Consider the following 23,742-nt stretch of genomic DNA (forward strand, 5'->3'; position numbering starts at 1 on the left):
AACCTGATTCCAGCATCCTTTCAGATGGTGCGTCCCAGATCTTAACAACCCTCTGTGTGAAAACAATTCTCCTCATTTCCCTCTAGTTCTTTTAGCAACTATTTTAAATCTGTGACCTTTGGTTACCGACCCACTTGCCAGAGTGAACAGTTTCTCCCTACTTGCTCGATCAAAAGCCCCTCATTATTTTGAACACCTCTATTAGGTCTCCTCTTAACCTTCTCTGCTCTAAGGGGAACAATCCCAGCTTCTCCAATCTCTCCACATAACTGAAGTCCCTCATCCCTGGTACCATCCTGGTCAACCGCCTCTGTACCCTCTCCAAGGCCTTGACATCCTTCCTAAAGTGTGGTGCCCAGAACTGTACACAAGACTCCAGCTGAGGCCAAAACCCTGCAGCTGCACAAAACCCTGGTTAGACCACACCTGGAGCACTGTGAGCAGTTCTGGGCACCACACCTTAGGAAGGATATATTGGCCTTGGAGGGAGTGCAGCGTAGGTTTACCAGAATGATACCCGGAACCCAAAGGTTAAGTTACGAGGAGAGATTGTACAAATTAGGGTTGTAGTCCCTAGAATTTAGAAAGTTAAGGGGTGATCTGATCGAAGTTTTCAGGATATTAAGGGGAACAGATAGGGTAGATAGAGAGAAACTATTTCTGCTGGTTGGGGATTCTCGGACTGGGGGCATAGTCTAAAAATAGAGCCAGACCTTTCAGGAGTGAAATTAGGAAACACTTCTACACACAAAGGGTGGTAGAAGTTTGGAACTCTCTTCCACAAATGGCAATTGATGCTCGATCAATTGTTAATTTTAAATCTGAGATTGAGAGGTTTTTGTTACCCAAAGGTATTAAGGGATATGGGCCAAAGGCGGGTGTATGGAGTTAGATCGCAGATCAGCCATGATCTCATTGAATGGCAGAACAGGCTCGAGGGGCTGAATGGCCTCCTCCTGTCCTATGTTTCTCACTAGTGATTTGTGAAGGTTTAGTGTAACTTCCTTGTTTTTGTATTCAATGGCACTATTTACAAAGCCAAGTATCCCATACACTTTCTGAACCACCTCACCAACTTGCCGTGGCACTTTCTAAGATTTGTGATTATGGACCCCCAGGTCCCTCTGCTCTTGCACCCCCTCAAAATAGTCCCATTTAGATTATACGGCCTCTCCCTGTTGTTTCTCCCAAAGTGCATCACTTCACACTTATCCTCATTTAATTTCATCTGCCTTGTGTCTGCTCATTTCACAGTCTGTCTCTGTCCTCCTGAAGTCTGCTACTACTATGCTCACTATTTAATACGTTGCCAAGTTTTGTATCATCCAACTTCAAACTTGTACACCTATACCCAAGTCCAGGTCAGTTATATATAACAAGAAAAGCAATGGTCCTAATCCCGACCCCTGGGGGAACCCACTGCATACTTCCCTCCAGTTAGAAAAACATCCCTCAGCGCTGCTCACTGTCTCCTATCCCTCGTCCAATTATATACCCAAATTACCATCAGCCCTTTAATACCATGTGCTTCTATTCTCCAAATAAGTCTTTTATGTGGTACTTTATCAAATGTCTTTTGAAAGTCCATACGTATAACATCTACTGCACTACCTTCATCACTTGGTAAAATAATGGGACTCAAGGCGGATAAATCCCCTGGACCCGATGGCTTGCATCCTAGGGTCTTGAGGGAAGTAGCGGTAGGGATTGTGGATGCATTGGTAATAATTTTCCAAAACTCACTGGACTCAGCAAAGGTCCCGGCAGATTGGAAAACTGCTAAAGTAACACCCTTATTTAAAAAGGGTAGTAGGCAGAAGGCTGGAAACTATAGACCTGTTAGCCTAACATCTGTGGTTGGTAAAATGTTAGAGTCCATTATTAAGGAGACAGTAATGGGACATTTGGATAAACATAATTTAATAGGACAAACTCAGCATGGTTTCATGAAGGGGAAGTCATGTTTGACAAATTTGCTTGAGTTTTTTGAGGAAGTAACATACAGGGTGGATAAAGGGGAACCAGTGGACGTAGTATATTTAGACTTCCAAAAGGCATTTGACAAGGTGCCACACAAAAGATTATTGCTCAAGACAAAAAATCACGGGATTGGGGGTAATATTCTGGCGTGGGTGGAGGATTGGCTCTCTAACAGAAAGCAGAGAGTTGGGATAAATGGTTCGTTCTCAGATTGGCAACCAGTAACTAGTGGTGTTCCGCAGGGGTCAGTGCTGGGTCCCCAACTCTTTACAATCTATATTAACGATTTGGAGGAGGGGACCGAGTGTAACATATCAAAGTTTGCAGATGATACAAAGATGGGACGGAAAGTAGTGAGTGAGGAGGACATAAAAAACCTGCAAAGGGACATAGACAGACTAAGTAAGTGGGCAGAGATTTGGCAGATGGAATACAATACTGGAAAGTGTGAGGTTATGCACTTTGGCAGGAAAAATCATAGAGCAAGTTATTATCTTAATGGCAAGAAACTGGAAAGTACTGTAGTACAAAGGGATCTGGGGGTCCTGGTGCACGAAACTCAAAAAGTTAGTATGCAGGTGCAGCAAGTGATCAAGAAGGCCAATGGAATGTTGGCTTTTATTGCTAGGGGGATGGAATATAAAAACAAGCAGGTATTGCTGCAGTTGTACAAGGTATTGGTGAGACCGCACCTGGAATACTGCATACAGTTTTGGTGTCCATACTTAAGAAAAGACATACTTGCTCTCAAGTCAGTACAAAGAAGGTTCACTCGGTTAATCCCGGGGATGAGGGGATGGTCATATGAGGAGAGGTTGAGTAGATTGGGACTCTACTCATTGGAGTTCAGAAGAATGAGAGGCGATCTTGTTGAAACATATAAGATTGTGAAGGGGCTTGATCGGGTGGTTGCGGTGAGGATGTTCCCAATGAAGGGTGAAACTAGAACTAGGGGGCATAATCTTAAAATAAGGGGCTGCTCTTTCAAAACTGAGATGAGGAGAAACTTCTTCACTCAGAGGGTGGTAGGTTTGTGGAATTTTCTGCCCCAGAAACCTGTGGCAGCTACATCATTAAATAAATTTAAAACAGAAATAGTTAGTTTCCTAGAAGTAAAGGGAATTAAGGGTTACGGGGAGCGGGCAGGAAATTGGACATGAGTCTAGGTTTGGAATGGTCATGGTCCTGTGGGTAGTGGAGTGGGCCCAGGGGCCGTGTAGCCTGGTTCTGCTCCTACTGTGTTCTAATTCTGTGTTAGATTTCAGGAGATGGTTTTATTCCTGTTCCTGGCTGGGGTGGAGATCGCCTTTACAGAAGGTAAGTACTGTAGAAAATATAGGGACAGAGTGATCTCCTGGAAGAATTTCGATCGCCTAGATGGGTCGGAGAGGAATTTCCCAGATTTTTTTCTCCCTAATTGGCCATTGGGTCTTTATCTGGTTTTTCGCCTCTCCCAGGAGATCACATGGGTTCGGGTGGATGCAGAGTGATAGAAGATTTGAGGTTAGGATCAGATCAGCCATGATCTTATTGAATGGTGGAGCAGGCTCGAGGGGCCGATTGGCCTACTCCTGCTCCTATTTCTTATGTTCTTATGTAACCCTCTGTTACTTCATCAAAGAACTCAAACAGTTTAGTCAGACATGATTTACCTTTAGCAAATCCACTGGCTGCCCCTTATTAACCCATGCTTCTCCAAGTGAGAATTAATTTTGTCCTTGACAATGGTCTCTAGTCGTTCACCCACCACTGACATTAGACTGATTGGCCTGTAGTTACCAGGTTTATCCCTCTCCCCTTTTTTAAACAGGGGTGTAACATTTGCAATCCTCCAGTCTTCTGGCACCACTCCCCTATATCTGAGGGAGATTGAAAGATTGTGGTCGGAGCTTCTGTTATTTCCACCCTAGCTTCCCTCAGCAATCTAGGATGCATCGCATCTGGACTGGGTGACTTGTTAACTTTGAGTGATGACAACCTATTTAGCACCTCCTTTCTAACTATTTTTATCCAATTTCTCTACTCCCCCCTCCTCTACTGCGACATTAACTTCATCTTCTTTTGTGGAGACAGATGCAAAGTACTCATTCAGTACCTCAGCCACACCCTCTGCCTCCGTATGATCATAATACAGTCAAGCACAGTCAGCATGGTTTTATGAAAGGGAAATCATGTTGACAAATTTGCTGGAGTTCTTTGAGGATGTAACGAGCAGGGTGGATAAAGGGGAACCAGCGGATGTGGTGCATTTGGATTTCCAGAGGGCATTCGATAAGGTGCCACATAAAAGGTTACTGCACACGATAAGAGCTCACAGGGTTGAGGGTAATATATTAGCATGGATAGAGGATTGGCTAACTAACAGAAAACAGAGAGTTGGGATAAATGGGTCAAATGCAGGACGGATGTTCCCGATGGCGGGGGAGTCCAGAACCAGGGGTCACAGTCTAAGGATAAGGGGTAAGCCATTTAGGACAGAGATGAGGAGGAATTTCTTCACCCAGAGAGTGGTGAACCTGTGGAATTCTCTATCACAGAAGGCAGTGGAGGCCAATTCATTAAATATATTCAAGAAGGAGTTGGATATATTTCTTAAGGCTAAAGGGATCAAGGGATTTGGGGAGAAGGCGGGGACAGGGTACTGAATTTGGATGATCAGCCATGATCTCATTGAATGGTGGAGCAGGCTCGAGGGGCCGAATGGCCTACTCCTGCTCCTATCTTCTATGTTTCTATGTATTTTCAGGTTGGCAAACTGTAAGAAAAGTAAAAAAGCAAATTATTATTAAATGGAGAGAGATTACAAAATGCTGCGGTACAGAGTGACCTGGGGGTCCTTGTTCATGAAACACAAAAAGTTAACATGCAGGTACAGCAAGTAATCAGGAAGGCAAATGAAATGTTGGCCTTTATTGCAAGGGGCTGGAGTATAAAAGCAGGGAAATCCTGCTACATCTGTACAGGGTGTTGGTGAGACCACACCTGGAGTACTGTGTACAGTTTTGGTCTCCTTATTTAAGGAGGGATATACTTGCATTGGAGGCAGTTCAGAGACGGTTCACGAGATTGATTCCTGGGGTGAAGGGGTTGACTTATGAGGAAAGGTTGAGCAGGTTGGGCCGATACTCATTGGAGTTTAGAAGAATGAGAGGTGATCTTATTGAAACATATAAGATACTGAGGGGGCTCGACAAGGTAGATGCAGAGAGGATGTTTCCCCTCGTGGGGAAATCTAGAACTCGGGGGCACAGTTTCAGAATAAAGGGTCGCCCTTTTAGAACTGAGATGAGGAGGAATTTCTTCTCTCAGAGGGTCGTAAATCCGTGGGATTCTCTGCCCCAGAGAGCTGTGGAGGCTGGGTCATTAAATACATTTAAGGTGGAGATAGACAGGTTTTTGAACGATAAGGGAGTGAAGGGTTATGGGGAGCAGGCAGGGAAATGGAGCTGAGCCCAAGATCAGATCAGCCATGATCTCATTAAATGGCGGAGCAGACTCGAGGGGCCAAATGGCCGACTCCTGCTCCTATTTCTTATGTTCTTATGATGAGCCCCTATTTGGTCGCTAATCGGCCCCACCATTCCTTTAACTTTCCTTTTACTTTTCATATGTTCATAGAAAATTTTTGGGTACCCTTTTATATTACCCCCTAACCTTTTCTCATATTCTCTTTGCCCTTCTTATATCCTGTTTCAATTTCCCCCGCACTTTCTGTATTCTGCCTGGTTTTTGACTCTATTCTGTACCTGACATTTGTCGTAAACCTCCTTTTTCTGTTTTATTCTAACCTCTATATCCTTTGTCATCGGGAGCTCTTGCTTTGGATGGCCCATCGTTCCTCCTTATGGGAATATGCTTGGTTTGTACCCGAACTATCTCAGCCTTGAAGGCCTGCCATTGGTCATTCACTGTTTTCCTGGACAATCTTTGTTTCCAGTCCACCTGTGCTCGATCCCTTCTCAAATCACTGAAACTGTCTCTCTTCCAGCTGGGTATTTTCACCGTTGGTTTTATTTTGTCCCTTTCCATAACTTTTTTTTTATTCATTGATGGGATGTGGGCGTCGCTGGCTGGCTAGGCCTGCATTTAGTGCCCATCCCTAATTGCCCTAGAGAAGGTGGTGGTGAGCCGCCTTCTTGAACCGCTGCAGTCCATATGGTGTAGGTACACACACAATGCTGTTAGGAAGGGAGTTCCAGGATTTTGGCCCAGCGACAGTGAAGGAACGGCGATACAGGTCCAAGTCAGGATGGTGTGTGGCTTGGAGGGGAACTTGTAGGTGGTGATGTTCCCATGTGTCTGCTGCCCTTGTCCTTCTAAGTGGTAGATGTTGCGAGTTTGGAAGGTGCTGTTGAAGGAGCTTTGGCGAGTTGCTGCAGTGCATCTTGTAGATGGTACACACTGCAGCCACAGTGTGCCGGTGATGGAGGGAGTAAATGTTGAAGGTGGATGGAGTGCCAATCAAGCGGGCTGCTTTATCCTGAATGGTGTCGAGCTTCTTGAGTGTTGTTGGAGCTGCACTCATCCAGGCAAGTGGAGAGTATTCCATCACACTCCTGACTTGTGCCTTGTAGATGGTGGAAAGGCTTTGGGGAGTCAGGAGGTGAGACACTCGCCGCAGAATTCCCAGCCTCTGGCCTGCTCTTGTAGCCACAGTATTTATATGGCTGGTCCAGTTCAGTTTCTGATCAATGGTAACCCCCAGGATGTTGATAGTGGGGGATTCAGCGATGGTAATGCCATTGAATGTCAAGGGGAGATGGTTAGAGTCTCGCTTGTTGGAGATGGTCATTGCCTGGCACTTGTGTGGTGCGAATGTTGCTTGCCACTTGTCAGCCCAAGTCTGAATGTTGTCCAGGTCTTGCTACATATGGACACGGACTGCGTCAGTATCTGACGAGTCTCGAATGGTGCTGAACAGTGTGCAATCATCAGCGAACATCCCCACTTCTGACCTTATGATGGAGGGAAGGTCATTGATGAAACAGCTGAAGATGGTTGGGCCTAGGACACTGCCCTGAGGAACTCCTGCAGTGATGTCATGTGATTGAGATGAATGACCTCCAACAACCACAGCCAACTTCCTTTGTGCTAGGTATGATTCCAACCAATGGAGAATTTTCCCCTGGATTCCCATTGACTTCAGTTTTGCTAGGGCTCCTTGATGCCACACTCGATCAAATGCTGCCTTGATGTCAAGGGCAGTCACTCTCACCTCATCTCTTGAGTTCAGCTCTTTTGTCCATGTTTGGACCAAGGCTGTAATGAGGTCAGGAGCTGAGTGGCCCTGGCGGAACCCAAACTGGGCGTCAGTTAGCAGGTTATTGCTGAGTAAGTGCCGCTTGATAGCACTGTCGACGACACCTTCCATCACTTTGCTGATGATTGAGAGTAGACTGATGGGACGGTAATTGGCCGGGTCGGATTTGTCCTGCTTTTTGTAGACAGGACATACTTGGGCAATTTTCCACATTGCCGGGTAGATGCCAGTGTTGTAGCTGTACTGGAACAGCTTGGCTAGGGGCGCAGCTAGTTCTGGAGCACAAGTCTTCAGTACTATTGCCGGAATGTTGTCAGGGCCCATAGCCTTTGCAGTATCCAGTGTCTTCAGCCGTTTCTTGACATTACGTGGAGTGAATTGAATGGGCTGAAGACTGGCATCTGTGATGCTGGGGACCTCAGGAGGAGGCCGAGATGGATCATCCACTCGGCACTTCTGGCTGAAGATAGTTGCAAATGCTTCAGCCTTGTCTTTTGCACTCACGTGCTGGGCTCCACCATCATTGAGGATGGGGATATTTTTGGAGCCTCCTCCTCCTGTTAACTGTTTAATTGTCCACCACCACTCACGACTGGATGTAGCAGGACTGCAGAGCTTTGATTTGATCCGATGGTTGTGAGATCGCTTAGCTCTGTCTATCGCATGTTGCTTCCGTTGTTTGGCATGCCAGTAGTCCTGTGTTGTAGCCTCACCAGGTTGACACCTCATTTTTCGGTATGCCTGGTGCTGTTCCCGGCATGCTCTCCTGCACTCTTCGTTAAACCAGGGTTGATCTCCCGGCTTGATGGTAATGGTAGAGTGAGGGATATGCCGGGCCATGAGGTTACAGATTGTGGTTGAATACAATTCTGCTGCTGCTGATGGCCCACAGCGCCTCATGGATGCCCAGTTTTGAGTTGCCAGATCTGTTCAAAATCTGTCCCATTTAGCACGGTGGTAGTGCCACACAACATGGTGGAGGGTATCCTCAACATGAAGACGGGACTTCGTCTCCACAAGGACTGTGCGGTGGTCACTTCCACCAATGCTGTCATGGACAGATGCATCTGCAACAGGTAGATTGGTGAGGACGAGATCAAGTAGGTTTTTCCCTTTTGTTGGTTCCCTCACCACCTGTCGCAGACCCAGTCTGGCAGCTATGTCCTTTAGGACTCGGCCAGCTCGGTCAGTTGTGGTGCTACCGAGCCACTCTTGGTGATGGACATTGAAGTCCCCCACCCAGAGGACATTTTGTGCCCTTGCTACTCTCAGTGCTTCTTCCAATTGGTGTTCAACATGAAGGAGTACTGATTCATCAGCTGAGGTAGGTGGTAATTAGTAGGAGGTTTCCTTGCCCATGTTTAATTTGATGCCATGAGACCTCATGGGGTCCTGAGTAAATGTTGAGGACTCCCAGGGCTACTCCCTCCTGACTGTATACCACGGTGCCACCACCTCTGGTGGGTCTGTCCTGCCGGTGGGACAGGACATACCCAGGGATGGTGATGGTGGTGTCTGGGACATTGGTTGTAAGGTATGATTCAGTAATTATGACTATGTCAGGCTGTTGCTTGACTAGTCTGTGGGACAGCTCTCCCAATTCTGGCACAAGCCCCCAGATGTTGGTAAGGAGGACTTTGCAGGGTCGACAGGGCTGGGTTTGTCGTTGTCGTTTCCGGTTCCGAGGTCGATGCCGGTTGGTCCGTCCGGTTTTATTCTTATTGTTTTTCGTAGCGGTTGTTTACAACTGAGTGGCTTGCTGGGCCATTTCAGAGGGCGGGTTGTCTTATGAGGAAAGGTTGGACAGGCTAGGCTTGTATCCGCTGGAGTTCAGAAGAGTAAGAGGTGACTTGATTGAAACATATAAGATCCTGAGGGGTCTGGACAGGGTGGATGTGGAGAGGATGTTTCCTCTTGTGGGAGAATCTAGAACTAGGGGTCACTGTTTAAAAATAAGGGGTCGCCCATTTAAGACAGAGATGAGAATTTTTTTCTCAGAGGGTCGTGAGTCTTTGGAACTCTCTTCCTCAGAGGGCGGTGGAAGCAGAGTCTTTGAATATTTTTAAGGCAGAGGTAGATAGATTCTTGATAAGCAAGGGGGTGAAAGGTTATCGGGGGTAGGTGGGAATGTGGAGTAATCAGATCAGCCATGATCTTATTGAATGGTGGAGCAGGCTCGAGGGGCCGAGTGGCCTACTCCTGCTCCTAATTCGTATGTGACCTATGCACATTAACTCCCAGATCCCTCTGTCCCTGCACACTGTTTAAAACTGTGCCATTAAGTGTATATTGCCTCTCCCTGTTCCTTCTGCCAAAATGCATCACCTCACACTTCGATTGGGTCGATTGGGCTTATACTCGCAGGAGTTTAGAAGAATGACACGGGATCTCATTGAAACTTATAAAATTCTAACAGGACTAGACGGACTAGATGCAGGAAGGATGTTCCCGATGGTCGGGGAGTCCAGAACCAGGGGTCACTGTCTAAGGATAAGGGGTAAGCCATTTAGGACAGAGATGAGGAGGAATTACTTCACCCAGAGAGTGGTGAACCTGTGGAATTCTCTGCCACACTGGGCAGTTGAGGCCAATTCATTAAATATATTCAGGAAAGAGTTGGATATATTTCTTAAGGCTAAAGGGATCAAGGGATATGGGGAGAAGGCAGGGACAGGGTACTGAATTTGGATGATCAGCCATGATCTCATTGAATGGCGGAGCAGGCTCGAGGGGCCGAATGGCCTACTCCTGCTCCTATTTCTTATGTTCTTATAAGTGCAAGTCTTTCTTGAACCCACAACCTTCTGACTCTGCTATCCACTGAGCCACAGCTGACTCCAGTCTTTTACACAGTTTCATCATAACTTTCTTGCTTTTGCACTCTACGCCTCTCCTAAAGCAGGGGCGTTATGATGAATTGTTAAACAGTTTTATTTTGCAGAGTGACCTAGGCTGTCTGTAGGAAACAATTTTGCATTTGAAAGCAGCTTGTATTGTGAAGCTTGTGCCCCTTTGCCAGATTCCAGCCCCAGCTCTGTGCTGACTGAGCTGCTCTCACCTGGGGACAGCGCGTCACAATCGGCCCCAGCGCACCTGAGCTGGAGAGAAGGCCCCGCCCCCTTGCCGCGCCGCCATTGGTTGGAGGACCAGGCCGCCCAGTTCAGTTCTCCCACCTCAGCCCTCTTCCTATTGGTCAGAGCTCCTGTCAGTCAGAGGCCCGGGCCGGCCGACATCCACCTGAATTGGCCTCTTCCGTTGATGACGTCAGAATTGGGCCCCCGCCCACCATCGCCAGGGAGGGAGGGAAGGTCCCGCCCCCTAGCCACGCCGCCATTGGTTGGAGGACCAGGCCGCCCAGTTCAGCTCTCTTCCTATTGGTCAGCGCTCCCGTCAGTCAAAATCACATTGCTGCGGCTCAATCCGCTCCGTTCGGCGTCCGCGGAGGTCCCGCCCGCCCGACTCTCAGGTTTGGTTTTTCTCGTATTTTACTTTATAATCTCGCGCTCCGGTCCCTCACCTCACCTCGATTTAAAACGTCAACTCAAATTTCTCTCCACGGATGTTGCCTGACCTGCTGAGTTTTTCCAGCATTTTCTGTTGTTATTTCGGATTTCCAACATTTGCAGTATTTTGCTATCGTTTCTTGACTTTACCCCGGCCGCTGATTCCGCCTCTTCCCTGGGCCCGGCCTTCCGTCTGCTCCCCGGAGGCCCCGCGCAGGCGCACTGGCAGTCTGGTTTTGTGGTGGGCCCGAATGAGCATGCGCGGCCCCGCCTCCACATTTAAAGGGTCACCCACCCTCTCCACATTTAAAGGGACACCCACCCCCTCCACATTTAAAGGGTCACCCACCCCCTCCACATTTACAGGGTCACCCACCCCCTCCATATTTAAAGGGACTCCCTCCCCCCTCTCGTGTGTTCTTCTGATTAAAGGGTCTGTGACAATTCCCCCCACCACCGCACTTTAGCAAGGATGTGAAAGAGCTTGAGAGCCAGCTAGTGGCTCAGTTGACAGCACCCTCATCTCTCAGTCAGAAAGTTGTGGGTTGAAGGTCCCCACTCCAGGGACTCGAGCACATAAACCTAGGCTGACGCTCCGGGGCAGTGCCGAAGGAGCGCCGCCCTGTCGGAGGGGCGGTGCCCTGTCGGAAGGGCAGTACTGAGGGAGTGCCGCACTGTCAGAGGGGCAGTACTGAGGGAGCCCCGCACTGGCGGAGGGGCAGTACTGAGGGAGCCCCGCACTGTCGGAGGGGCAGTACTGAGGGAGCGCCGCACTGTCGGAGGGCCGTCTTTCGGAAGAGACGTTCAGGTGGACATAAAAGATCCCATAATTTCGAAGAAGGGCAGGAGAGTTATCCCCGGTGTCCTGGCCATTATTTATCATGCAAATTGGCTGCAGTGTTTCCCACATTACAACAGCGACTACTCTTCAAAAAGTAATTCATTGGCTGTAAAACCGTTGGTCGTGAAAGGCGCTGTATAAAGGCCAGTCTTTCATAAGAACATAAGAAGTAGGAGCAGGAGTAGGCCATACAGCCCCTCGGGCCTGCTCCGCCATTCAATAGGATCATGGCTGATCTGAATCTGGACTCACGTCCACTTCCCTGCCCTCTCCCCGTAACCCCTAATTCCCTTATCTGCTAGGAAACTGTCTATCTCCATTTTAAATGTATTTAATGTTGCAGCTTCCACAGCTCTCTGGGGTAGCAAATTCCATAGATTTACCACCCTCTGAGTGAAGAAGTTTCTCCTCATCTCAGTTTTGAAAGGGCAGCCCCTTATTCTTAGATTATGCCCCCTAGTTCTAATCTCACCCATCAGTGGAAACATCCTCCCCGCATCCACCCGATCAAGCCCCCTCACAATCTTATATGTTTCGATAAGATCGCCTCTCATTCTTCTGAACTCCAATGAGTAGAGGCCCAACCCACTCAACCTTTCCTCATACGTCAACCCCCTCATCTCTGGAATCAACCGAGTGAACCTTCTCTGAACCGCCTCGAGAGCAAGTATATCTTTTCTTAAATATGGAAAGCAAAACTGCACACAGTATTCCAGGTGTGGCCTCACCAATACCCTGTATAACTGAAGCAAGACTTCCCTGCTTTTATACTCCATCCCCCTTGCAATAACAGCCAAGATTCCATTGGCCTTCCTGATCACCTGCTGTACCTGCATACTAACCTTCTGTGTTTCATGCACCAGGACCCCCAGATCCCTTTGTACTGTAGCACTTTGCAGTTTCTCGCCCTTTAGATAATAACTTGCTCTTTGATTTTTTCTGCCAAAGTACATAACCTCACACTTGCCAACATTATATTGCATCTGCCAAATCTCTGCCCACTCACTTAGCCTGTCTATGTCCTTTTGCAGGTTTTTTATGTCCTCCTCACTCACTGCTTTCCCTCCCATCTTTGTATCGTTGGCAAACTTGGATATGTTGCACTCGGTCCCCTCCTCCAAATCGTTAATATAGATTGTAAAGAGTTGGGGTCCCAGCACTGACCCCTGCCGAACACCACTAGTTACTGATTGCCAACCCGAGAATGAACCGTTTATCCCAACTCTCTGTTTTCTGTTAGATAGCCAATCTTCCACCCATGCCAGTATATTACCCCCAATCCCGTGGTTTTTTTTATCTTGTGCAGTAATCTTTTCTGTGGCACCTTGTCAAATGCCTTTTGGAAGTCTTTATTTTCTCTGCTGTATTTACATTAATTATTTATATAAACCTGTTTTACTGTCTCTTGCAAGGGGAGGAACTGCAGATGGGCAGCTCAACGCAAACTTCACACGACGATCTGACAGAGTCACTCGATTCATCAGGACCTGAATATCATCGCCATATGGAAGCGGAAAGCAGCAATCAGAGTGCGGACAAACTGCACACGTGTCTTGTGTGTGGACGTGGATTCAACCAAAGGTGCAGCCTGGGGAGGCACAAGTGTAACCAAAGCGAGGAGAATCCGTGCAAATGTCGGGAATGCGGAAAGGGATTCAGTTGCATCTCCAAGCTGGAGACTCATCAACGCAGTCACTCTGTGAAATGGCCGTTCACCTGCTCCGTGTGTGGGAAAGGATTCACTCATCCCTCCACTCTGCGGGAACACCAGCTGGTTCACACTGATGAGAGGCCGTTTAAATGTTCCGAATGCGACAAGAGTTTCAAATGCTCCAAGATCCTGGAGAAGCATCGATGCATCCACACCGGGGAGAGGCCGTTCAGCTGCTCTCACTGCGGGAAGAGGTTTACGCACTCATCCAGTCTTCGGAAACACCAGTTCACGCACACCGGGAAGAGTCCGTTCCCCTGCTCAGTGTGTGAAAAGGGATTCACCAGTCCATCTCACCTGCTGACACACCAGCGCACTCACACTGGGGAGAGGCCATTCAGCTGCTCTCACTGCGGGAAGAGGTTTACGCACTCATCCAATCTTTGGAGACACCAGTTCACCCACACCGGGAAGAGGCCGTTCCCCTGCTCAGTGTGTGAAAAGGGATTCACCAGTCCATCTCACCTGCTGATACACCAGCGCACTCACACTGGGGAGAGGCCGTTCAGCTGCTCTCACTGCGGGAAGAGGTTTAAGCACTCATCCAATCTTCAGATACACCAGCGCACTCACACTGGGGAGAGGCCGTTCAGCTGCTCTCACTGCGGGAAGAGGTTTACGCACTCATCCACTCTTCGGATACACCAGCGCACTCACACTGGGGAGAGGCCGTTCCCCTGCTCAGTGTGTGAAAAGGGATTCACCACTTCAACTCACCTGCTGAGACACCAGCGAGTTCATACCTGAGCGCACTGGTCCCATTCTGCTGTCAATCACATGAAGGACTGTTCTGTGTTAATAATGGCAATTACGGGGTTGTCGGGGGGGGGGCGGTTTGAAAACGCTGATAACCCCAGTAACTAGGCTGGAGTTTAAGAGGGGTCAGCCTTGGCTCAGTGAGCGACACTCCCACCTCTCGAGTCAGAAGGTCGTGGGTTTGAGTCCCACTCTGGAGACTTGAGCACGTAATCTAGGCTGACACTCTAGGGCAGTACTGAGGGAGAGCTGCCCTGTCAGAGGTGCCATCTTTCGGATGTGACGTTAAACCGCTGCCCCGTCTGCCCTCTCAGGTGGGTGTAAAAGATCCCGTGGCCGCTATTTTGAAAAACAGAAGGGAGAAAGGATCTCGACTTGGAAGATCAGGAAGTAGATGTGAAACTGTAATGTCGCTTGAAATGATTGTAAGACTGAATTTAACTGTGACTAATAATTGTGTTTTGTAGGTAACAGAGCGTGGGGAAAACCAGTACGAATCCAGTATGAGGTGATTTTGGTGGTGCCTCCTGTGTCACTACCACCACAACTACCATGCTTTACGGGTCTAACAGGACCTGTCCCATCAACCAACACGTTTTTAAGTACGAGCTGCACAGTTATGTGGCACAATTCAGACCCGACATTCCCCTATTGTTTGAGGGTTTCAGTGAGCTCATGATACGACTGAACTCCTCCCTAAAGCATTTTTTATGTTTTGGAGCAAGACAACTGGAGAATAGATATTGAAATTGAAAGCATAAGGGACAACACACACTGGTGGGATATTGGGCTTAATACATCAGCATGCCCTTAGGCTCCTATTATTTCACACGCTCTGGTTGTTCTCCAACTTGTAATGATTTTGTATTTGAGATATGTAACCCATGTAGTAAAACTTTGAACTATGTAAGATCAGAAGTTTGTTTAAGATCTACCCAGTTAAGCACAAATGTCACAAGGTAGGGAGTCAAAAACTGTTAGGACGAATAAGACAACATAGGGACAAACATGGAAATTCCTCATTGGATTAGGATAATTTCCCATGTACTGGTCATATCCCAACTTGTAGTAATGATGTGCTTACTATTCGACACCTGCTACCTGAAACACCTAAAGTCCAATGCCCAATCACATTTAAATATGATCACAGCCCAGAACATGTTAGAGTTACATAAACGGAAGAAAAATAATCCATATGTAAGATTTTAGTTTTGAGGGGTCGGCAAATGCCTCGCCCTCAAGGTAGGGATATGTAGGATAGGGTGTACCTGTAGGATTTAGTAAACATTATTAAGATTCGATAACCATTTTTATATAACTATAATATGTGAGATTGTATGTTAAGATCCTAAAAGCCTGTATAAAATGGAGAATGGCTGAGAACAAAGCAGGATGGGATTATGCCAACCTGACTAAAAACCTGTTTAAAATTACTGAAGTAATGGAATGTTGTGCTAAGTTTATGGAGACGAGGAATTCAGCAATATTATGCTTAAAGAGATAAAAACTAGAGAGATAGATAAGAGTTGGAGACGTCCTTCATTGGTCCAGCTATCGGATGGACCGACTGTTTGTCAACATTCTAGGAAGTGTTCTATGAAAAGTGAAGATCTGAGATAAGGGTACTTTGTTATGCATGGAGAAAAAGTCAGAAGGATCAAACAAGGTCATAAGATGGGTAACGAGGGAGCAAGACTTTTTACCAGGTGTTAGAGGGTTAATTACTGCCACGTCGGCAAAACGAGAGGGAAAAGGGTATAAAGATATAGGTTTTGAACATCGAAAGCGCGCACCGTGTAACCAGAGATTGATAGGAGCTTCGGTCAACAGAACACAGCAAGATCCCAAGGAAGCGCGCATGGGTCAACGGAACACAGCAAGATACATCAGGAGACTTGCGCCGCGCTCACTCGGAAGGAATGCCGGGGTTTGAACGAACAGACTGTGACTCTCTTCTTAAGTACTACTTCTTTGTACCGGATTTTTAATGCTTAATAAACCTCTTTTACTGATACACAATATACCTGGACCCAGAGTGGTTTGTGTAGTCACGGACTGTTTTACTGATACACAATATACCTGGACCCAGAGTGGTTTGTGTAGTCACGGACTGTTTTACTGATACACAATAGACCTGTACCCAGAGTGGTTTGTGTAGTCACTGACTGTTTTACTGATACACAATATACCTGTACACAGAGTGGTTTGTGTAGTCAAGGACTGTTTTACTGATACACAATATACCTGTACCCAGAGTGGTTTGTGTAGTCACGGACTGTTTTACTGATATACAATATACCTGTACCCAGAGTGGTTTGTGTAGTCGCGGACTGTTTTACTGATACACAATATACCTGGACCCAGAGTGGTTTGTGTAGTCACGGACTGTTTTACTGATACACAATATACCTGTACCCAGAGTGGTTTGTGTAGTCACGGACTGTTTTACTGATACACAATATACCTGTACCCAGAGTGGTTTGTGTAGTCACGGACTGTTTTACTGATACACAATATACCTGGACCCAGAGTGGTTTGTGTAGTCACGGACTGTTTTACTGATACACAATATACCTGTACCCAGAGTGGTTTGTGTAGTCACGGACTGTTTTACTGATACACAATATACCTGGACCCAGAGTGGTTTGTGTAGTCACGGACTGTTTTACTGATACACAATATACCTGGACCCAGAGTGGTTTGTGTAGTCACGGACTGTTTTACTGATACACAATATACCTGTACCCAGGGTGGTTTGTGTAGTCACGGACTGTTTTACTGATACACAATATACCTGTACCCAGAGTGGTTTGTGTAGTCACGGACTGTTTTACTGATACACAATATACCTGTACCCAGAGTGGTTTGTGTAGTCACGGACTGTTTTACTGATACACAATATACCTGTACCCAGAGTGGTTTGTGTAGTCACGGACTGTTTTACTGATACACAATATACCTGGACCCAGAGTGGTTTGTGTAGTCACGGACTGTTTTACTGATACACAATATACCTGGACCCAGAGTGGTTTGTGTAGTCACGGACTGTTTTACTGATACACAATATACCTGTACCCAGAGTGGTTTGTGTAGTCACGGACTGTTTTACTGATGCACAATATACCTGGACCCAGAGTGGTTTGTGCAGTCACGGACTGTTTTACTGATACACAATATACCTGTACCCAGAGTGGTTTGTGTAGTCACGGACACATTATTATAACAGCTTTTGAAAGCTACATCAGTCATCGGGAAAATGCTGGAATCCATTGTTAAGGAAGTGGTATCAAGTCACTTAGAAAATCATAACATGATTAGGCAGAGTCAACATGGTTTTATGAAAAGGAAATCGTGTTTGACAAATTTATTAGAGTTTTTTGAGGATGTAACTAGCAGGGTAGATAAAGGGGAACCAGTGGATGTAGTATATTTGGATTTCCAAAAGGCATTCGATAAGGTGCCACATAAAAGGTTATTACACAAGATTAGGGCTCACGGGGTTGGAGGTAATATAGTAGCATGGATAGAGGATTGGTTAACGGACTGAAAACAGAGAGCAGGGATAAACAGATCTTTCTCAGGTTGGCAGGCTGTATCTAGTGGGGTGCCGCGTGGATCAGTGTTGGGGCCTCAGCTATTTACAATCTATATTAATGACCCAGATGAAGGGACCGAGTGTCATGTATCCAAGTTTGCTGATGATACAAAGCTAGGTGGGACAGTAAGCTGTGAGGAGCCTTTGGACCTTCTGACAATCACCTTAAATCTGTGTCCTCTGGTTATCGAGCCTTCCACCAATGGGAACAGTTTCTCTCTATCTACTCTGTCCAGACCCCCTCATGATTTTGAACACCTCCATCAAATCTCCTCTCAACCTTCTCTGCTCTAAGGAGAACAACCCCAGCTTCTCCAGCCTCTCCACATAACTGAAGTCCCTCATCCCTGGAACCATTCTGGTCAATCTCCCCTTAAACGTCTCTGCTCTAAGGAGAACAACCCCAGCTTCTCCAGTCTCTCCACATAACTGAAGCCCCTCATCCCTGGTACTATTCCAGTAAATCTCCCCTTAACCTTCTCTGCTCTAGAAACATAGAAGATAGGAGCAGGAGTAGGCCATTCGGCCCTTCGAGCCTGCTCCGCCATTCAATGAGATCATGGCTGATCATCCAAATTCAGTACCCTGTCCCTGCCTTCTCCCCATATCCCTTGATCCCTTTAGCCTTAAGAAATATATCCAACTCCTTGAATATATTTAATGAACTGGCCTCCACCGCCCTCTGTGGCAGAGAATTCCACAGGTTCACCACTCTCTGGGTGAAGAAATTCCTCCTCATTTCAGTCCTAAATGGCTTACTCCTTATCCTTAGACTATGACCCCTGGTTCTGGACTTTCTGGCCATCGGAAACATCCTTCCTGCATCTAGTCTGTCCAGGCTTGACAGAATTTTATAGGTTTCGATGAGATCCCCTCTCAATCTTCTAAACTCCAGTGAGTATAAGCACAATCGACACAATCACTCCTCGTACATCATTCCTGCCATCCCAGTTATCATCCTGGTGAATCTTCGCTGCACTCCTTCCATGGCAAGAACGTCCTTCTTCAGATAAGGCGACCAAAACTGCACACAATACTCAAGGTGCGGTCTCACCAAGGCCTTGTACAACTGCAGCAAGACATCCTTGTTCCTGTACTCGAACCCTCTCGCTACGAAGGCCAGCATACCATTTGCCTTCTTAACCACCTGCTGCACCTGCATGCTTACCTTCAGCGACTGGTGCACAAGGACACCCAGGTCTCTTTGCACTTCCCCTTCTCCCAATCTATTGCCATTCAGATAATAATCTGCCTTCCTGTTTTTGCCACCAAAGTGGATAACCTCACATTTATCCATATTATAGTGCATTTGCCATGTTTCTGCACAATCACCCAACCTGTCCAAATCGTACTGGAGTTTCACGACATCCTCCTCACAGCACAGCCTCCCACCCAGCTTTGTGTCATCTGCAAATTTGGAGATATTACATCCAATTCCCTCGTCCAGATCATTCATTGGAGAACAACCCCAGCTTCCCCAGTCTCTCCACATAACTGAAGCCCCTCATCCCTGGTACCATTCTAGTAAATCTCCCCTTAACCTTCTCTGCTCTAAGGAGAACACTCCCAGCTTCTCCAGTCTCTCCACATAACTGAAGTCTCTTATCCTGGGTACCATTCTGGTCAATCTCCCCTTAACCTTCTCTGCTGTAAGGAGAAGAATCCCAGCTTCTCTAGTCTATCAATGTAACTGAAGTCCCTCATCCCTGGAACCATTCTGGTCAATCTCCCCTTAACCTTCTCTGCTCCAAGGAGAACAACCCCAGCTTCTCAAGTCTCTCCACATAACTGAAGCCCCTCATCCCTGGTACCATTCTAGTAAATCTCCCCTTAACCTTCTCTGCTCTAGAAACATAGAAGATAGGAGCAGGAGTAGGCCATTCGGCCCCTCGAGCCTGTTCCGCCATTTAATGAGATCATGGCTGATCGTCCAAATTCAGTACCCTGTCCCTGCTTTCTCCCCATATCCCTTGATCCCTTTAGCCTTAAGAAATATATCCAACTCCTTCTTGAATATATTTAATGAATTTGCCTCTACTGCCTTCTGTGGTAGTGAATTCCACAGGTTCACCACTCACTGGGTGAAGAAATTCCTCCTCATTTCAGTCCTAAATGGCTTACCCCTTATCCTTAGACTGTGACCCCTGGTTCTGGACTCCCCGGCCATCTGGAACATCCTTCCTGCATCTAGTCTGTCTAGTCCTGTTAGAATGTTATAAGTTTCAATGAGATCCCCTCTCATTCTTCTAAACTCTAGCGAGTATAAGCCTATTCGACTCAATCTCTCTTCATATGTCATTCCTGCCATCCCAGGTATCAGTCTGGTAAATCTTCGCTGCACTCGCTCCATGGCAAGAACATCCTTCCTCAGATAAGGCGACCAAAACTGCACACAATACTCAAGGTGTGGTCTCACCAAGGCCCTGTACAACTGCAGCAAGACATCCTTGTTCTTGTACTCGAACCCTCTCGCTACGAAGGCCAACATACCATTTGCCTTCTTAACCACCTGCTGCACCTGCATGCTTACCTTCAGCAACTGGTGCACAAGGACACCCAGGTCTCGTTGCACTTCCCCTTCTCCCAATCTATTGCCGTTCAGATAATAATCTGCCTGTTTCTGTGCCGTATATCCGATGTAATCCTATGTCAAGTATCCCAGCTGGCTTAGCTCCAGGCACTTTAGCTCAGTGGGCAGCACTCTCACCTCTGAGTCAGAAGGTCGTGGGTTCAAGTCCCAGTCCAGAGACTTGAGCATAAAAATCTAGGCTGACACTCCAGTACTGAGAGAGTGCTGCGCTGTCAGAGGTGCCGGTTTTCGGATGAGATGTTAAACCGAGGCCCCGTCTGCTCTTTCAGGTGGATGTGAAAGATCCCATGGCGCTACATTGAAGAAGAGCAGGGGAGTTCTCCCCGGTGTCCTGGGGCCAATATTTATCCCTCAATCAACATCACTGAAATAGATTATCTGGTCATTGTCACATTGCTGTTTGTGGGAGCTTGCTGTGCGCCAATTGGCTGCCGCATTTCCTACATTACAACAGTGACTACACTTCAGAAGTTCTTCATTGGCTGTAAAGTGCTCTGGGACATCCTGAGGTTGTGAAAGGCGCTATATAAATGCAAGTCTTTCTTCCTCAGCAAGAGGGCGAGTGTCAGTGGTTGGAGGGAGGAGCTCAGTGTTGTCACTGGGTGGACACAGACAGATTGAAGCTAAAAGACAGAGAATGCTGAAGTTTGGAATGATAACACCCAAAGTCAGGAGATGAGCCCTTTGCATAGATAAGGGAGGTGGTTGCTAAGAGACCGACAGACCTAATAACACTGCAAACTGCTCAGGCAGCAGACTTGCTGCAACATGTGAGGTCCTGAGTGAGTTGGTGCCCAGACAACAGAGTCTTGGGCATTCCTGAGAGAGACAAACTGGTTCTGTAACCGGGAGAACAGGTTGAGGCTTAGTCTGAGGTGTTAACACAGAGTCAGCCTGGGGACGGGATGATCAATGACTAGTGGATAAGAACAGAGAGGCCTACGTGCAGCCTCAGGCAGTCGAATAGTATCAAGATAGAAATACCAACAGAAAATGCTGAAACACTCAGCAGGTCCGGCAGCATCGAGGAGAGAGAAACAGAGTCAACGTTTCGGGTCGAGGATCGTTCGTCAGAACTGGAAAAGGTTCGAGAAGAGAGGTTTTTAAGCAGGGGCAGGGAGGAGGGGAGGAGCGAACAAAGGGAAGGTCTGTGATAGGATGGAAGAACAAAGGGAAGGTCTGTGATAGGATGGAAGAACAAAGGGAAGGTCTGTGATAGGATGGAAGGACAAAGGGAAGGTCTGTGATAGGATGGAAGAACAAAGGGAAGGTCTGTGAGAGGATGGAAGAACAAAGGGAAGGTCTGTGATAGGATGGCAGAACAAAGGGAAGGTCTGTGATAGGATGGAAGAACAAAGGGAAGGTCTGTGATAGGATGGAAGAACAAAGGGAAGGTCTGAGATAGGATGGAAGAACAAAGGGAAGGTCTGTGATAGGATGGAAGGACAAAGGGAAGGTCTGTGATAGGATGGCAGAACAAAGGGAAGGTCTGTGATAGGATGGAAGGACAAAGGGAAGGTCTGTGATAGGATGGAAGAACAAAGGGAAGGTCTGAGATAGGATGGAAGAACAAAGGGAAGGTCTGTGATAGGATGGAAGGACAAAGGGAAGGTCTGAGATAGGATGGAAGAACAAAGGGAAGGTCTGTGATTGGATGGAAGGCAGGAGAGATTGACTGACAAAAGGGATGATGGTGCGAGGCAAAAGGAGATGGTAATGGGGCAAGTTAAGAAACAAAAGATGGCTCTAGATGTGGTGTGAATGATGATGGCAGCAACATTAACAGCTACCATGTGAGAAAACAAGAGAAAAATATTAAAATATATAAAGAAATACAGGTTATAGTCTGAAATTGTTGAACTCGATGTTGAGTCCAGAAGGCTGTAAAGTGCCTAATCGAAAGATGAGGTGCTGATCCTCGAGCTTACGTTGAGCTTCGTTGGAACAGTGTAAGAGGCCGAGGACAGAGAGGTCAGAGTGGGAGTGGAGGGGAGAATTAAAGTGACAGGCGACCGGAAGCTCGGGGTCCCCCTTACGGACTGAATGGAGGTGTTCCTCAAGGCAGTCACCCAATCTGTGTTTGGTCTCCCCAGTGTAGAGGAGACCGCATCGTGAGCAGCAAATACAGTGGACTAGATTGTAAGAAGTACAAGTAAATCGCTGTTTCACCTGGAAGGAGTGTTTGGGGCCCTGGACAGTGGGAAGGGAGGAGGTAAAAGGGCAGGTGTTGCATCTCCTGTGTTTGCACGGGAAGGTGCCGGGTGAAGGGGAAGGGCTGTTGTGGGTGATTGAGGAGTGGACCAGGGTGTCGCAGAGGGAGCGGTCCCTTCGGAATGCTGAAAGGGGAGGTGAGGGGAAGATGTGTTTGGTGGTGGGATCACGCTGGAGGTGGCGGAAATGGCGGAGGAACCTGGCCCTTAACATCAAGAAAACCAAAGAAATCATTGTGGACTTCAGGAAGTCTAAAGGTGGAAGTCACACCCCCATCCACATCAATGGGGCTGTGGTGGAAAGGGTGGACAGCTTTAAGTTCCTCGGAGTCCACATATCGGAAGACCTCTCCTGGTCCCTCAATACCTCCTCTCTGGTGAAGGCGGCCCAGCAGCGCCTATATTTCCTAAGGAGGCTGAAGGGATGTAACCTGTCACCCCTGATCCTCTCTAACTTTTACCGCTGCACAATAGAGAGCATCCTGACGAACTGTATCACAGTATGGTATGGCAGCTGTAGCTACGATGACCGGAAAGCCCTGCAGCGGGTAGTCAAAACTGCCCAACGCATTACCGGCACCCGGCTACCGACCATAGAGCACATATACCAGAAACGCTGTTTACGGAGGTCACGGTCCATCATCAAAGACCCTACCCACCCCAGCCACAGTCTGTTCGCCCTCCTGCCATCTGGGAGACGCTGCAGATGCATTCGCACCCGAACGACCAGATTTAGGAACAGCTTCTTTCCCAGGGCTGTCATCCTACTGAACTCCACAAATAAACTCTAAAGCCTGCACATCTGCCAATGCACTTTATTATGGTTAAGTTTATGTTAATGTATTACAAGCCAAATGTATGTGGAATGTTTAAATGTCTTAATCTAAATGTACACTCTCGGGAGCCACAAGCCTACATTTCGTTGTACTGCACTTGTGCACTAACAATGACAATAAAAGTTGATTTGATTTTTTGATTTTGATTGGAATGTGGAGGCTGGTGGGGTGAAAGGTGAGGACAAGGGGAACCCTATCGTGGTTCTGGGAGGGAGAGGAAAGGGTGAGAGCAGAAGTGAAGGAAATGCAACGGACACGGTCAATGGCCGTGTCAACCACAGTAGAGGGGAATCCTCGGTTGAGGAAAAAGGAAGACATACCGGGAGCACTAGTATGGAAGGTGGCATCGTCAGAACAGATGCGGCAGAGATGGAGAAACTGGGAGAATGGAATAGAGTCCTTACAGGAAGCGGGGTGGGTGGAAGTGTAGTCCAGGTAGCTGTGGGAGGCAGTGGGCTTA

The 23,742-nt window shown here is 47.4% G+C and overlaps 1 protein-coding gene and 1 pseudogene across 1 annotated transcript in view; one reads left to right on the forward strand and one right to left on the reverse strand.

The window, feature by feature from the left end:
- LOC147083937 (uncharacterized) overlaps positions 1–23,742 on the reverse strand; it is a 455,464-nt pseudogene that overhangs the window by 347,800 nt on the left and 83,922 nt on the right.
- LOC147083940 (uncharacterized) overlaps positions 1–23,742 on the forward strand; it is a 37,136-nt gene that overhangs the window by 1,201 nt on the left and 12,193 nt on the right. Inside the window, exon 2 of the mRNA XM_085980015.1 lies at positions 12,997–13,561. Coding sequence (XP_085836141.1) covers positions 12,997–13,561 — 565 coding nt within the window. The remainder of the gene's footprint in view (positions 1–12,996; positions 13,562–23,742) is intronic.

The sequence above is a fragment of the Somniosus microcephalus genome, unplaced genomic scaffold (assembly GCF_052327205.1).
Source record: "Somniosus microcephalus isolate GS21.2 unplaced genomic scaffold, FLI_Smic_1.0 scaffold13, whole genome shotgun sequence".
Taxonomy (NCBI): domain Eukaryota; kingdom Metazoa; phylum Chordata; class Chondrichthyes; order Squaliformes; family Somniosidae; genus Somniosus; species Somniosus microcephalus.